The sequence below is a fragment of the Labeo rohita genome, chromosome 22 (genome assembly GCF_022985175.1).
Source record: "Labeo rohita strain BAU-BD-2019 chromosome 22, IGBB_LRoh.1.0, whole genome shotgun sequence".
NCBI classification, from domain to species: Eukaryota; Metazoa; Chordata; class Actinopteri; order Cypriniformes; family Cyprinidae; genus Labeo; species Labeo rohita.
In genome coordinates this window covers 42,917,740-42,931,523 of record NC_066890.1, presented here as the reverse complement: position 1 = coordinate 42,931,523, position 13,784 = coordinate 42,917,740, and the positions used below count along the sequence as shown (strand labels likewise).

The following is a 13,784-nucleotide window of genomic DNA, read 5'->3' as shown; positions in this document are numbered from 1 at the left end:
GTTTTGAGGTCATGTACTCCAGACAAATTTCTTTTCAGGTAAAGCCATCCCTTATATATGATAAATTATTCTGGATCTTGATTAAAAACACATGATTTATTAACATATATGATCAGACAAACATATTTAACAAACAAACCCCAAAAATATATAATCTACAGGTTATGAGTAAAATAAATCATGTGTAAATCCACATTCATTTTCATGTGTGAAATTCCAAAAAAACTAAAAAGATGTGTTGACATTAAATCTGATGAAATCAGAATATTCAGAAATCAGAATATTTCCAAACATATTCTGCATGTATCCCAAGATCTTTCCACTGACAAACAGATACAAGCAGATGTCTTCAGCCTGCAGTACTTCGAAACATTTAGAAAGCTTATTTTCTCTTATGTTCTAGAAATTATGCAAATTTGAGAAAAACAAGCTCAAACTCTCTTATAATAGGCAATTTTGATGACAAAAGAGGTTTCGAAAAATTTATGACAGATGTCAGTCCCTTTAACTCAGTGCAGTTTAAACCCCCTGTAACAGAACTCTGGGACTTCGCAAAATATCCAAGTGCAGCTTTTAATGAAGAGACCACAAACAGTAATCCACATGAGACAAAAAGACACCAGCACAAGGTACGACAAAAATAGACACCCGCTTTAAAGGGGTCATCGGATGCTAAGTTCACTTTTTCATGTTGTTTGAACATTAATGTGTGTTGGCAGTGTATGTACAAATCTACCCTATAATGATAAAAATCCATGCAGGGGTTTTTAATTTATCTGTAAAAATACACCGGTCATCACACCGACAGAGGCCGCTCCCACGATAGTTGATTGACATGAGCGTTTTACCTCGAATCAGCTGTAACAGTCCGCCCACTTTGTTTCGACGCTGGAGCGGAGAGATAATTTACACAAGAATATCTCCAATTGAGCGATTGAGGTGTTGTGTTGCTGGATGTAATAATGGACATAGTGGTCGTCATTTACTCCCGACATCTGAGCCGCTGAAGATGCAGTAGATTATGTTTGTTTCTGAAGGGAATGCGCCTCCCGATCTACATATATCCGTCTATGTTCGCGTGAATCATTCATGATTCAGCTTCACTTACAGCAGAAGTGAGTATAAGGGTTTTTTTTATGAATATTTGCGATCGCCTTTCCTAATAAAGTGCTAGTTAGCAAGTTTAGTGGCTAAATGTGGCTAAAGTAAACAGGCTCGTCTTTCCACAGAGAGAAGAGAGGGGCGGGGCGAGCAGAGCTCAATGACATTTAAAGCAACCTCGACCAGAATGAGATGATTTTTTTCAGAGCTGATTTTGACATGGTAAAAAGGGTGTTGTTTTACACAACTATTTAGAATTTTTAACCAAAGTATATTATAGACTTTTCATTAAGACCCTAAAGAAACATATCAACTTGAGGAAATTGGGCAACTGATGACCCCTTTAAAACAAACAATAGGCAATGATCCAGGAGGAGCGCCATCTACTGGCTGTCATGGGCAATCCATCTGATGGCTGTGACATCCCCCATGCCAGCATGATGCTCAAATCTCATTAGAACGCTAGAGGACATGTTGACTTATTATATGTTGATGTATCCTTGTGCATGCTTTTGACATAGTAAACAAGTACAGCAACAGCAGTCATGCCCACTACAGCATAAATCAGTGATGGAATCACACCCTTAGATTGACTGTACTGAACAGGGTCTGGAAAAAAAAGACCAGTATTACATAAGGAATCATGATGAAAAATGTTCCTCTGAATGAATTTCTAATATAATACAGGTTCTCACAGCATCTTGTAATATAGATGATGATAGTAGTCAGTGCATATCTGACAATCAACAGAAATAATAGTTACATAATAGCAATTACACTTCTGTCATTTGAAAATATTTAATTTATGCATGATAACTGATAAAATAGCGGGTCAGTAAATAGACACTGTTGAATTACCTGCACAGGAGTGACAGAGTTGAGTGATGTCCACATGTTTGGTCTGGTTGCTGATGGGATTGTTGATCACACAGCTGTAGATGTTGTTATCCTGATATTCCACCTCCAGAGGTAGAGAGAGACTGATGCTGAGATCAGACACACTGATGTTGGACAATAAACTGTTTCCTTTGTACCAGGAGAAACTCACATCACTCACATTAACCACTGAACACAGCAGTGAACATTTGGACACTGATGATCCTGATGATGATAAACAAAAGCCTCTGCTAATGACAGGAACAGGCAGAGGAGCTGGAAAACATGAGAGAATGAATTACATGTACAGTGGGAGGTATTGTGTAACTGTGTAAAAGCAATATTTAACTTACAATAGACTGTAACATTGAATCTCTTGTAGGAGGTGGATTTGCTGATGATGGTTAGTTTGTAAACTCCAGAGTGTTCAGTTCTGATGTTTCTGATGGTCAGAGATCCAGTTTGACTGTCCATCCTTAGTCTGTCTCCAAATGTCTCATTACTGTCATACATATTAATGATCTGCATATATATTCCAGCTATAGCAGTCTCTTGAGATCCAAACATCCACAGTATCTGATCATTTTTCTGTACTTCAGTAACATCAGTGTTTAGAGTAACAGAATCTCCCTCAGTCACTGACTTCATTACAACTGTATCAGCACCAATCACACCTGAAACACATTTATAAGAACATTTTTGGCTGAAACCAAGACATCTTGAAAAACCTTCAAAAATGTATAATTAACATATTTATATTTAGCACATAGGCAGGATGGCAGGATGTGTTTTCCATTGTCGGTTACTGGCCCATGAATGTCTCTATAACGTTATTCAATAACCTTATACAATAATATGTGTTTTGGCACATATCAGTCAAACAGGGAAAAATTAATATTGGATCATTTGAGCCAGTGCAACCACAGATGCTCAGTGACGCTTGAAGACCTCTGAAAAGATTAAAAACATCTCACAAAACATTTACAAAAAAAACATGAATCAAATAAATAAGTAGCGATACACATCTTACCTTCAACACAAATGAAGAGCAAGATTAAACAGCACTTGTTTTTGAGCATCTTACAAGAGCGAATGGTGTTACAGAGGTTTCAGTTCACAAACAGAGCATGTGGTGAAGATTCAGCCAATGACTACTCATACTGTTATGAGGAAGTATCATTCGAAGTTAACCAAAAGGGACTTCACATAGGTTTTTAGCATCATGGTTGTTTAAATGCAGATCACCAATATCTTCTATCAAATCAGGTTACTGGTGCTCTTTTTAAACATCTTTCTCATGTTGTAAAAATAACACTTTGCAGTTTGTGATTTATATATTTGAAAATATATTTACCACACCAAAGAGTACAACAAAGCATCAGACATATTTTTTTTAGTTGCTAAGCACAAAAGTCAGCATGGGCATTGTGGGCACAAGATGATTCGTGAGAGGTTTTTAAATGCATGCAAAGGCAGAAGAACATTTGCAGCTTTGTGGTTAGAGCTCTTTTACATACCCTCTCTACACAGGACCACTACTGCATGCTAACAGTGATTGAGGTCATATCGTGTCTCCAGTAGATGGCGGTAAGTGAGTAAGGACTGAAAAGAACGAAAAATATGAATTTGTTCAGAACGATTCGTTCACTTTGAGTTTCGTCCAACAACAGCGAGTCGTTTTCAAACGAAATAACACCCCGGCTACTTTGTCTTTTTACTCGTTTAGGAACAAAAGCTTAGGTAAGATAAGAACAAGTAAGTTTATAGACTGAAACCTCTGTTATCGTCCCTGGTAGCCACAACTTCCGTTTCATCTGATCTCTGAGGCAGAAGGGTGTAAGTGTACTATAGTGCAAGTTTCATTTACAGATAGATCTGTTTGAATGAGCTCCATCTCGATGTAATAAAATACAGGCTGCACCACAATATTTGGTGTCATAATAGCACTGCTATGCAATTACTAAAGTGTTGTGAGTCTGTTATTTATTTATTTATCCATCCACCCACCTTCTTATTTATCCCGAGTAGGCGCGGCCATTTGTAAATTTTATGTGCGGGGCTTCCGGTCTCATCCACATCCAGCTATCTGTAAATCAGCTTGTTTTGCTTCTTGATATTGGAAACTGGTGTGTCTTACCATATAATTTTAATGTATTACCTTACTTATAAGTAGTGGTAAGCAGTGCAAAAATTTCTCGCTATTTCCATACAGCGGATAATAAACCAGATGTTTTGCATATTTGCATTCACAGAAATTGCTATTTATGTTGTTTAAATTACAATATTTGAACATAGTTGCAAAAATACCGGTTTTAAAAAATTTATCTACAGTATGGCCAATAAACATATGTTATATAAGAATCTGTGTTTATTAGTCACAAATACTGTACACTCTTGTTATACTGTATATGCAAGGTGGTTTCCAATATGCCAAGCTAAAACATATATATATATATATATATATATATATATATATATATACACAAATTATGTACAAAAATTTTATATTTACACATCAAAATTGTAAAAACATTGTGAGCTTTTTATGTCTGTCCAGCAGTGTTGGGGAAAGTTACTTTTGAAAGTAGTGCATTACAATTTTGCGTTACTCCCTGAAAAAGTAACTAATTACATTACTTAGTTACTTTTTATGGAAAGTAATGCGTTACGTTATTTTTGCGTTACTTTGTGCATTACTTTTTAAATCTGGGCAGGGCTTGCTTCTTTGTTTTTAATATAAAACAATTCTTATGTAAAAGCCCTTTTACACCAAAAGTGAAATGAATTCACCTCAGGCTGAAAGAAAAGTACATTTATGCAGGAGATCATAAATGAAGATTTTTGATGGTTGAATTGCATCATTGAAGGTCAGCAGCAAAGACACTGGTTAATAAAATGGGATTAAATACATAAAGGATATTTGTTTTATTTCACATATTTAATTTTTGCAGGGTTGCATCATATTCTGAGTTTGCATTACACTGTTTTTATTCATTTTGAGAAATACTGAATCTGTTTTTTGTGAGTGAGATGAATTAATGCATGTTCACATTTAGTCTAGAATACAGTAACATCATGTTTACTCCCAATTTCCCAACAGGAGACTTGTCAATCAATAAATGGGGAAAAAAGTAACTGCCGTTACTTATTTGAAAAAGTAACTCAGATATTTTCTTAGAAATTCAAAAGTAATGCATTACTTTACTAGTTACTTAAAAAAAGTAATATTATTACGTAACTTGCGCTACTTGTAATGCATTACCCCCAACACTGCTGTCAAGAGACGTTTCCATAAATGTGCCCTTATTTTGACATTACATCTGATGACATAGTCCTTAAATTGGTTACATTCACGATAGATTACACCTGTCCCTCCAGAGATGAACAGACAGACTGATGACTACGGTCTTCTGTGTCAGTCTGAGATGTTAGAACAATGTAGTTCTGCTCATATTCTTCCAAGATCTTCACCACGTCCTCACGGCCGAACTGCATGGCATCATCCCGAGGAATATTTCCCCACCTGAGTGAGAGATATGAGGTTAATTATCAGCAAATGGATGAAGCTGAAGATAAACATGTAAAGAAACAGTGCTCTGTACCGGTCTTTCACAAAAGGGTTGACTTTGCAGGACTGCGTCAGAAATAGCACAACATCCATGTGACCTAAAACAGAGAAGACATCGACAGCAAATTAAATTTATCCAAAGGGACCAAAAGATTATTTTATGTTTGCGGAAAACAATTCTACCCTCTGCAGCAGCTATGTGAAGAGGTGTACGAGAGTCATAGTCCTTCAGCTCCATATCCATGGATGAAAGTGCAAACCTGAGGAGTAATGGAGAAAGAGGAAGACAAGTAAGTAATGGAGTAATTAGAGTAATAAAGACACTGAATTGTATTAAATGACCTTCTCAGAGCTGAGACATCTCCACTGTGGGCTGCAAACATCAAATTCACCACTGACTTGTTCTACAACACCAACAAAGCCAATAATTGGTGAGTTCATTGCTGGAACTAATAACTGGTATAAAAAATAGTTTAATGTAGAGTACTTGCTTTTGTTACAAGCTTTTGTTGTTTCAAATCAGAGTTTGTTTCAGATTGCTGACGTGACTGTTGTTTATCAAATTTAAGATTTACCCTGTCATCACCAGACTGTCTGCGAGGGTCCTGCTTCTTCAGAAAGTGCCTCAGATTGTCATAATTGTGGAAGTTGAACAAAGACACCAGTTCCTATTTACAGAAAGTGTTACAAAGTTAGTTATCTAGACTAAGTTTATGAGATGGAATTAAAACAAAAGTGTAAAACCAACAGGATGATGACCGAAGCACCTGACAGAAGCGGATTCCACGGACGCTGTTCCCGACTTTGTCCACAGGGGGCGACCAACACATGACACCCATTACATTCGGCACCACCAGAAGAACTGCACCAGACACACCAGACTTAGCAGGTAAACCAACCTGCCATGTATTGAGATATAAAGACATATGTGACCCTGGACCACAAAACAGTCATAAGGGTCAATGTTTTGAAATTTGAGATTTATATCTAAAAAGCTAAATAAATAAGCTTTACATTGATGTATGGTTTGTTAGGATAGGACAAATTTGTATAGATATTATTTGAAAATTTGAAAATCTGAGGGTGCAAAAAAAAATCTAAATATTGAGAAAATCGCCTTTATTTGTCCAAATTAAGTTCTTAGAAATGAATATTACTAATCAAAAATTAAGTTTTGATATATTTACGGTAGGAAATTTACAAAATATCTTCATGGAACACAATCTTTACTTATACCCTAATGATTTTTGGCATAAAAGAAAAATATATCATTTTGACCCACACAATGTATTTTGTATTGCTACAAATATACCAGTGCTATTTAAGACTGGTCAGTGTCAGTTCGACAAAATTAATAACATTTTACTACAATAAGGCAGCAAAAAAGTATTTAATATCATATTGATTAAATGTTTTTTGAAGCTGTCCTGTATATAACATATATGTATAGTGTCAACAGGCTGCACAATTAAATTGACATGTTTTTAATAAATGTTTTAAACATGTTTAAAAAACACTTTTTAATATATATTTTTTAAATACACTGATTAGAGTCATATAATTGCGCACTTAAATTTACTTTTAAATAAGTAATGTTTTTAATAAAAATAACTCAAAAAAACTTCGAAGTCAAATAAATTTCACTCTGACTACATATAAAGACATTAGGTGCATTTCCATTACAGATTTGCGCAAAACTTTTGCGACATTTTATAAATGTCAATAAAAAACTGACGGCATTTCCATAAACCAATGTTATGCGCCAAAGTGTCATTTTTTTCCTCTTGCGAAAAGTCATGCCGATGGATATTGGTAGGTTTATGAATGTCAAAGTCACCGCACTAGCCATTAATTTTAATCGCTAGAGATGTAGGCATTTATCTTTACAGAAGCAGTGTGGAGAGCCGCTTCTGGGACACTGAAACTAAAATGAGTTGCGGCGCGCCTGGAATAAAAACAAACCATGCCTAGAGTGGCTTATACTATAGTGTACTATAAATAAAAAAAGAAAAGCCTGTTCTTCAAGCATTGTGTAGTCATTACTTGTGTAAGCAGCCACATATGAGGTGTTTTTTGAGGTTATATAATACATTAAAGAATGATCATGTGACTTTTTATGCACACAAGGTGACCTGTAAATGCAAAAAAGCCGTTTCCATTTCAGTTTTGCGAAATATTCCTTTTTTGTATTGTCTTAAAAACCACCTCATGTGTGTAGAAACTTTTTTGTGATATATGGCAGTTTTGCGAAATTGGTGCGTTTCCATTAGGCATATTTTCAATTCGCAACTTCAATTTGCGCAATTTGAAGAATAATGGAAACTCAGTTAGTATAGAGAAAATCCCTTCACTCACATGGAAAGCGAACTGTCCCGAGTAGTCGTACATCCCACAGGAGTGCATGAGACTCAGCGTGTTTCGTACGGCTTCTGTGCTCAGAACTCTCTCTCCTGTGATTGGACAGATGCCTCCGTTAGCCAATGTGGCGGCCATTACGCTGCCAGATTCGCACGTGACCTCTATGGCACACAGCTTTGAAGGACAGAAAGTAAATCTGATGGAGTGGTTGGTTTATTTTAGCATTTGATTTAACACTGGAAAATGTCAACTTGACCTACTTGAAAATAAAAGTCCAGTGCATCTATCATATCCGCCCCTTCAGGAAAACACTGTAAAGAAGGACGTCACAGTTGCGTTTGCATAGAATAAACAACATCTTGTTAGTTTGCTAAAGATGCTAAACCTTCTACAAACCTTCTTCTCTTTAAGGTAGTATCCTATTGCGTAGTTTCTGTCTCCTGTCTCCTTCTCTGACTGAAACCTTGTGAAACAGAAATCAAACTAAAGTCGAAAGCAATGAAATTTGGGGCAAACATGATTAAAACGACAAAGTGAAAGACATACGTTGGGTTGCTGAAGCCCACATACTCTGAGCCAGTCATTTTCTTCACAAACTCCATCACCTGTGAAAGAGACGCAACAAAGTGATTTTCTTCATAGACACGATATTAGCAAACAGCCAATAAAGAGTCATTTTACAGAACATACACTTTATAGATACCTAAAAAGGTATTAAGGTATAGCAACTTTGGTAAAGAATTTTGTCACATTAAGGAATAAATAATCACAAAAATTCTAAATGACGTGAAGGTTGACTAGATAATGTCAGAATCTCTTAAAACGGCCATATCAAACAGGTTGTAACTTACATAATCAAACTTCTCGGCCTTGTTGACACCTGGCTGTAGAGAACAAGAAAAAACAACAGTAAAATTGACTAGCGAGTGACTTTTGCATATTCTAGCTCGTACTGGAGAACACTGGGGGCCTAGAAAACACAAACATATGCAGGCACTTTTAATAGACTGGATTCAGTCCAGATCAGTAATACTCCTGCATATAGCTTCACAAGGTCAATCTGCTACACGTGTTAGCAGATGCACTGGGTCTTTCTGCCCAGAGCTGAATTCTGGGTCAAAGGTTTGTTAGATCAAAGAAATTCTTGGCCTGGTTCGCATGTCATGTGCGTAAATCACTGTTTGTTTGGGAGTTGTGAGTTGATTATCAGACAAACAAAAACTGTTAGCATAAACTTACTTGACACCAAATTCAGATTGACCAGAATATATTTATTTACACTACCAGTCAAAAGCCCACATTTGTTTGAGACAAAGTACAGCTACAATGGTCAAATTTCGAAATATTTAACTATTTAAAATAACTGTTTTCTATTTGAATATATTTACAAATGTAATTTATTACTGTGACTAAATTTTCAGCATGATACTCCAGTCTTTAGTGTCACATGATCCTTCAGAATTCATTCTAATATGCTGATTTGCTGTTTAAGAAACATTTATTATTATTATTATCAATAATTAAAACAGTTGAGTATTTTTTTTTTTCAGGACTGATGAATGGATCCAAAGATCAGCATTTATCTGAAATAAAAAGCTTTTGTAACATTAAACACTATTGCATTCAAAAGCTTGGAGTCAGTATAATTTTTTTTTTCTGGGAAAGGAATTACAGAACACACACAAATTAATGTATATATTTAGAAAAACTATGTTATTTATGTACTAAATATTTTTATTTATAAATAATATGAATTATATAAAATTATACTAAAAACATACTTGTAAATATTTCTTAAATGTATGCATGAATGTGTTTGTATTTATAAATACATAATAATTACACACAGTAAACACACATATATTAGGCAAACTCAAACTTTTATTTTGTATGCGATTAATCACGATTGATCGTTTTACAGCCCTGATTTAAATAGAAAACAGTTATTTTAAATAGTAAAAATATTTCAAAACTTTGCACTTTGGATCACATAAATGCAGGCTTGGCGAGCAGAAGAAACGTCTTTCAAAAACATTAAAAATCTCACTGTTCAATTCTAACTGTTATATTATTCTTAAAAAATAAACTTCTTTGTTTACCTTGATAAGTGAACTGATGACAATTGCTCCAGCATTGACCATGGGGTTGTGAGGTTTTTCTAAGAACAGAAAACCAGCTCATTTCATTTTTTAAAAATGAAATTAAATACTCAATTTCTTTAACTGATTATTGTTTAGCAGAAACAAATAAGATGTTGTAGGTAACTCATTTGATAATAATAATCTATGACATTTTCCCACCCACCTTCTTCGTCTAAGGAGAGTTTGTTGAATTTAAATCCGCTGGGCTCCTTCCCCACATAACGGTGAATGCGCTCCGTGCCGTGCTCGTGTACCGCAATGGCGTATTCCAGCGGCTTCACGCACGACTGCAAGCAGAACGGCACCTTTGTGTCGCCCACTGAGTGTCTGAAATCCAAGATGCGATTTAAAAACCATTTTCATATTTTAGAAAATTTGGGTTTGGCTTTATCTATTTACCTTTGACCATCGACTGTGCAGAGAGAGACGCCCCAAAGATCAGGACTAAACTTGGTTAGATGGGGAATGTATTTTGCAACCTAAAAAAAAGATTCCAAGTGAGTCAAACTTCATAAATAAGTAAGGGAAATGAATTTGAAATACAGTTCCTATACCTGTCCAGCGTGTTGGTGTTTTGATGTGTAGAAAATATGATTGATGTCGTCCACAAACGCCTCGAATTCTGGAATGATAAACTTCCGTCTGAAAGCGAGACTCAGCAGGACTATGTTGCCACCCACACACCTGTGACAATGTTAGAATTTTTCGTATAGTAAATATTCATTATGAGCAGGATTTGTAAATCTGTGTTGTCTGACTTCATCAAATACTAACTTTCGGAACAGCTCACGGTCCATCATGACTTCCCCGGCTGATTCCCGGACAGCTTCGCGAATCTTTTCCATGCAGTCGCGCAATCTGGGGTCAGAGGTCAGAAGGCCAGTGCTTTTCACTGCCTGTAATATGGAGAAAATACTGTTTGGTGTTTTCACAATCATTCTTCGTGCAATGCCTTGCATTTGTTGCGCAAGCATTAAATAAACAACAGTGTACATAAATGTAAACAAAAAGACTTTATAAATATACAATACTCAAACAGGAAGAAAATCTATTTAAATTAGATAAATCTAATTTATACTATGTTTATTTACTGTTTATTGAATGATTGCATAACCAATGACACAAACCAGTTCAACAAAGTCTGGATAAGGGTTTGTGTGTTTTGGCCCAGCCTTCTCATGAACAAATCAGATGTCAGAGGAAACATGGGGGTTGATAGTAACTGAGCCTATAACATGCATAAAATGAGTAAATATGGCAGCTCCCAGCTGTTGTCCATATACAGTGATATTGTATAGTTAGCACACTTAAAAAACTGCTAGTGCAAAGATTTTAAAATCTAGGTCAATCTTTATTAGATATGTTTGTGTGTGTATGTGTCTATGAATAAACTCACAGCGATGAAATGAGATACAGGAACCTTTTCCGCTCCTTCAGTTATAGTGTAGAAAAGCAAGTCCTCTAGTCCAGAGAACAGACCTTTATTGGCCACGTGTCTGTTTTGATAAAATAAAATTACACATACTAACACCAAACACTGTATTTTAGTGAACTATTTTTTTTTAAACATATGCGTTACTGTTTTTAGATATCCTACTATTTTTGAAAGTGACTTACTTTTTCGAATTAGGTTGATCCGCGGATGCAGGAGCGATAAATTCTTGACTCGAGTGAATCCGTGAAGATAAACTGAACGACCTCCTCGTCACATTCTGACACGTTGAGCCTCTTTTTGCGATGTCTTTCGCTAGTGAGCCAATAACTCCGATATTAGGCAGTCGTAAGGTCCGGAAAGAAATCATTTTCCAGTATCTCATAAGAAAAAAATCTGAAGTTTGAAGCGTTAAAAGGGGAATTCAAACTATTCCGTGTCGCAGTTAACGGTCTCCGGAGTCTGGCGCGCCTAGTTTGTTTTGAGGCACGTCAACAGGTGCGCGTGGAATCCGGTAAGGGCAAGAGGCACTTTATCAACACTGACGTAGCCTTAAAGTTCAGTCACAGGTTACTCGATAACTTTCACCTTTAAAACATCGAGGGGAGAAGTGAGTTAATGTCATGATGCTAAGACAGCACGTTTTGAGACGTTTATAAGCTTAAATTCACGTCTACGACTTATTTCATTCAAACGACCTACTGAGGTAAAAAAGAGAAGCTCCGTGACAACTTTTACTCCAGCGGAAAATTAGTTTCCATGGAATTAAATAGTACAAATGTATAAAATATGAGGTAAATGTATATATTTAATGATTAAAGGGTATAACTTAGGAATCAGAGGGAAAACGGTCTCGGTTTAATAATTCGTTCGTCATGCAACACACTGTTTAATGAATAATTACTAAGAAGGTTTTTTTTAGGTTAAAATTAAATGGAATTTGTCTTTGATTATGACCTTCAAACAGCACTGAAAAAACACACCAACGAAAACCAGTCAAAGTGCTTTTATGGCAATTTCAGCTGGAACCAGTAAACTGGCATATATGCTGATTTAAGGAGGGTTTTTTTCTTTCTGGGAAGAGATTGGTGCACATATTTATTAAAAGAGAAGTCCACTTCCAAAACAACAATTTACAGATAATTTACTCACCCCCTTGTCATTCAAGATGTTCATGTCTTTCTGTCTTCAGTCATAAAGAAATTATGGTTTTTGAGGAAAGCATTTCAGGATTTTTCTCCATATAGTGGACTTCAGTTGTACCCATGATTTTGAACTTCCGAAATGTAGTTTAAATGCAGCTGCAAAGGACTCTAAATGATCCCAGCCGAGGAAGAAGGGTCTTATCTAGCGAAACAATCAGTCTTTTTTTTTTTCAAAAAATAAAAATTTGTATAGTTTTTAAGCACAAAAGCTGGTAAGTTCTGGCATGCGTGTTCACGACGCACTATTAAATCATGTCGAAAGGTCACACCGAACGTAGCCGGATCTACAGACCCAGTGTTTACAAAGCGAATGCACGAAGACTAAGAAAGTGCAAGTAAGTCAAACGCTGTTTAAAACAAAAAGGTACAACGTGTCGGCAATTCTGAAGTTGTAGGAGAAAATAATATGGAGTTTTTTGCCATTCTCTACCTTTTTTAGCCGGAGTACACAGACGATGAACTTAGATGTGATTCGTAGTAGTGATGGGAAGTTCGGATCATTTTACCGACTCGGACCTTTGAGTCTCGTTCAGCAAAATGAACGAATCCTTTTTCGAGTCATTTCGTTAATTTTAGTAAATCAGTGTCATGTGACAGCCCCATAAGATGAACGAACGACTCGAAAAAACCAAAGACTCGAAACAGGTGAACTAATTCCAGTACAGAAACTAATAGGATGTTGCGCATGCGCGACTGAATGATTCACTCCCAGAGAAGACTCGTTCTTCACGAGTCACATTAAAGATTCGTTCAAAAGGAACGAATCGTTCAAGAACTAGCCATGGAGGCGCGTCCGAAAGCCTGTGCTACATGAGCTTTTGTGCTTAAAAAGTATACAAATTTTTATTTTTCAAAAAAATGACAGATTGTTTCGCTAGATAAGACTCTTCTTATTCGGCTGGGATCATTTAGAGCCTTTTGAAGCTGATTTAAACTATATTTTGGAAGTTCAAAATTGGGAGCACAATTGAAGTCCATTATATGAAGAAAAATCCTGAAATGTTTTCCTCAAAAACCATAATTTCTTTACAGCTGAAGACAGAAAGATATAAACATCTTGGATGACAAGGGGGAGAGTAAATTATTTGTAAATTGTTGTTTGG

At 35.9% G+C, this 13,784-nt stretch overlaps 2 protein-coding genes across 2 annotated transcripts; both read right to left on the bottom strand.

Moving 5' to 3' along the window:
- Positions 1–1,555: 1,555 nt before the first annotated feature.
- On the bottom strand, positions 1,556–3,056 carry LOC127153403 (CD48 antigen). The gene is made up of 4 exons (XM_051094457.1): positions 3,008–3,056; positions 2,331–2,651; positions 1,960–2,253; positions 1,556–1,710 (listed from the first exon to the last, which is right to left on the bottom strand). Exons 1-4 carry the CDS (start codon positions 3,054–3,056, stop codon positions 1,556–1,558), a joined length of 819 nt encoding a protein of 272 aa, XP_050950414.1.
- Positions 3,057–4,463: 1,407 nt separating this feature from the next.
- On the bottom strand, positions 4,464–11,986 carry gls2b (glutaminase 2b (liver, mitochondrial)). Its single transcript, XM_051094754.1, has 18 exons — positions 11,662–11,986; positions 11,441–11,540; positions 10,819–10,940; positions 10,599–10,728; positions 10,444–10,523; positions 10,208–10,371; positions 10,003–10,061; positions 8,755–8,787; positions 8,450–8,508; positions 8,300–8,366; positions 8,164–8,214; positions 7,901–8,077; positions 6,313–6,444; positions 6,121–6,213; positions 5,888–5,949; positions 5,729–5,805; positions 5,580–5,643; positions 4,464–5,500 (listed from the first exon to the last, which is right to left on the bottom strand). Exons 1-18 carry the CDS (start codon positions 11,859–11,861, stop codon positions 5,338–5,340), a joined length of 1,833 nt encoding a protein of 610 aa, XP_050950711.1. The 5' UTR covers positions 11,862–11,986; the 3' UTR covers positions 4,464–5,337.
- Between the last annotated feature and the right edge of the window lie 1,798 nt (positions 11,987–13,784).

Excerpts from the sequence above, each read along its gene's own strand:
- LOC127153403 (XM_051094457.1), bottom strand. The coding sequence starts at position 3,056 with ATGCTCAAAAACAAGTGCTGTTTAATCTTGCTCTTCATTTGTGTTGAA. Across the intron at positions 2,652-3,007 it reads GCTCTTCATTTGTGTTGAAG|GTGTGATTGGTGCTGATACA; the intron begins GTAAGATGTGTA and ends AATGTGTTTCAG. Across the intron at positions 1,711-1,959 it reads ACTCTGTCACTCCTGTGCAG|ACCCTGTTCAGTACAGTCAA; the intron begins GTAATTCAACAG and ends TTTTTTTTCCAG.
- gls2b (XM_051094754.1), bottom strand. The coding sequence starts at position 11,861 with ATGAGATACTGGAAAATGATTTCTTTCCGGACCTTACGACTGCCTAAT. Across the intron at positions 5,950-6,120 it reads GACAGTCTGGTGATGACAGG|AACAAGTCAGTGGTGAATTT; the intron begins GTAAATCTTAAA and ends TTGGTGTTGTAG. Across the intron at positions 5,806-5,887 it reads GATGTCTCAGCTCTGAGAAG|GTTTGCACTTTCATCCATGG; the intron begins GTCATTTAATAC and ends ATTACTCCTCAG.